Source organism: Nansenia antarctica, assembly GCF_963989245.1.
Source record: "Nansenia antarctica genome assembly, chromosome: 3".
In the NCBI taxonomy this organism is placed as follows: domain Eukaryota; kingdom Metazoa; phylum Chordata; class Actinopteri; order Argentiniformes; family Microstomatidae; genus Nansenia; species Nansenia antarctica.
In genome coordinates, this window is record NC_137688.1 from 13,398,239 (window position 1) to 13,400,804 (window position 2,566).

The window sequence follows — 2,566 nt, forward strand, 5'->3', positions numbered from 1 at the left end:
AGAGAAGAGAGAGAGAGCGAGAGAGCGAGAGAGAGACAGAGAGAGAGAGAAGAGAGAGAGAGAAGAGAGAGGGAAGAGAGAAGAGAGAGGGAGAGAGAGAGAGAGAGAGAGTGAGAGAGAGAGAGAGAGAGAGAGACAGAGAGAGACAGAGAGCGTGTGTGCGCGTGGATTGCACCACCGCTTCCCGTCCACCGAATCTGCAAGCGACCATGCTCCAATGGAATGAATAAAACCAGTTTTTTCCCTTTAATCAGATCGTCATTAAGTCATCCCCGATGTGACAGACAAAGTATTTCCATTCCGTCCTCGAATCATCTGGTATACATCCCGGAGATACAGTGACAATCAACCATGGCTCTGGTAATGGAACCAATAAGTAAATGGACTCCTAAGCAGGTGCTGGACTGGATGAAAGGTAATTAGTATTTGCAGTTCGTCTTTCTTCATTAATCATATTCTGCTGCTGCTGATGATGCATGGTGATTGTAAACGGGGCCACATTGTGTGTTCAGAATAACGTCAGTCTTTAAAGCGGCATGCATCTCCATCTCCATCTCCTGCTCTATTTGTGCACTCGTCTGACCCATGCATGATAATGTCTTAAAATGCGTTATAGTGTGTATATCATGATAGCTGTCCCCCATCCAGAATTGTGTCATCTCGCCTCGCTCCAGAACGCTTCTCTGGCCAAGCCTATACAGGCTACGCTGCTGCGCACCGCCTCCCTCCAGCAGCATCCCTGCCTGCACGGCTGTCAGCGGTGAATCTGGAGGATTTCTCTCTCCCTTTTTAGTCAATGGCATGTTGCATGTCATGTCAATGAAGAACATTCATCAGCGGCAGTTCGGGGGGGGGGGTTAAGTATGTGTGTGTGTGTGTGTGTGTGTGTGTGTGTGTGTGTGTGTGTGCGTGTGTGTGTGCGTGTGTGTGTGTGCGCGCGTGCGAGAGAGAGAGAGTGTGTGTGTGTATGTATGTGTGTGTGTGTGTGTGTGTGGGGGGGGGGGGGATGTTGTGTTGTGTGTTGGTGTGATTAATGTAGTTAGCTGCGTGCACCCCCCACCCCCGTATACAGCAGCGCTCAGCACCATGGACAGCGCAGGGTTCCCTTTTAAGGCAACTGCACGGATCACTTGTTTCATTCGCTTTGCTGGCGGGATTCGTCTGTTCATACAGCGTCAGTCTGAATGAGTAATCACTAATCATGCGTGCGATGTGGAGAGAATCTGTACACACACACACACACACACACACGCACGCACGCATGCACACACACACGGACACACACACACACACACACACACACACGCACGCATGTACACACACACACACACACACACACGCACACACACACACACGCACACACACACACACAAGCGCGCACACACACACACACACACACACACACACACACACACTCCATACTCAAACACAACACACACTGATCCGCTCAAAGGGAGGGGAGGTATAGGCGAGGAGGGCGATAGGGGAACGTCCCGTTATACTGTATATGGAACGATCCAATCAGTTTTCTTAGGCTATTAGAGTGCTCTGTTTCGTAACTTGTGTGTGTAGGCCTGCAGTGTATGGACAATTGGACAGTGGACATTTTGTGTATGTTGGTGTCTGATTTTGTTCTGTGATGGTTCTGGGGTTCTGTGGTTTTGTCATTCCTCCCTAGGGCCTATCTGGTCTCTGTCTCTAAGACAACGTATATGCCTCATCTGTTGTCGGTCAGAAGTGAAAGCGTCCCCTACCAGCGCATGCTCTCATAGCCTGCCGATTAGTCAATCAAGATCAAACGTTTTTTTTTATAGGCTTCCATTGATGTCATTTATTGCAAATATTAAGTAGGCCTATACCGCTGTCTTATGTGAAGGTGGATTATTCCCTCATTTAGACGGAGAGAATGAGAGTGTGATCGAGACGATAAAAAGTTTGCGAGGAAAATTCGAAAGTCTTAAGTCCTAACAATGCCAACATCACACCTGAATAAAGATAGATAGACATTCTTCCAATATAGTCTACAGTGGTTTCCTCTCTTGGTCTGTTTTCATATCAAACGATTGGTAACAGCTCGATGGTGGATGAGTATATATCCAATAATATATGTCCAATAATATGTGCCATTTAGCTGATGCCTTTATCCAAATCGACTTACATTGCAGTAAGTGCATACATTCTTCAGTATATATGGTCCCAGCGGGAATCAAACCCACAATCTAAGCCTTGTTAGCGCCATGGTCTACTGACTGAGCCACAGAGGACCATATTTGCATACACTGTTAATTAGCTTCCTCCTGTCCTGTTCTGTCCAATCAGAGGAGAGGGATGAAAGGAAACGAAGGAAGGTAGGAAGGAAGCTACTTTAGATGACGGAGGGGGGGGATGTAGATAGACCCCCCTGTGGTGTGCGTACACCCAGTTCGTTCATGTCTCGATCCATCCAGCAGCAGCCGAAACGCAGGTGGCTCCCAGAGAGAGATCGATGACTCATCGTCGACGTTTGTTTGGTTTTCGAAACGCCCCCACACACCCGAGGAGTTTCCTGTGTGGTGGATGGTTGTCG

The 2,566-nt window shown here is 48.0% G+C and overlaps 1 protein-coding gene across 1 annotated transcript in view; it reads left to right on the plus strand.

The window, feature by feature from the left end:
• Positions 1-351: 351 nt before the first annotated feature.
• LOC308153752 (connector enhancer of kinase suppressor of ras 2-like) overlaps positions 352-2,566 on the plus strand; it is a gene marked incomplete at both ends in the record, with an annotated part of 54,638 nt that continues 52,423 nt past the window's right edge. The window contains one exon of the mRNA XM_080526945.1: positions 352-415. Within this exon, the coding sequence (XP_080383071.1) occupies positions 352-415 (64 nt within the window). The remainder of the gene's footprint in view (positions 416-2,566) is intronic.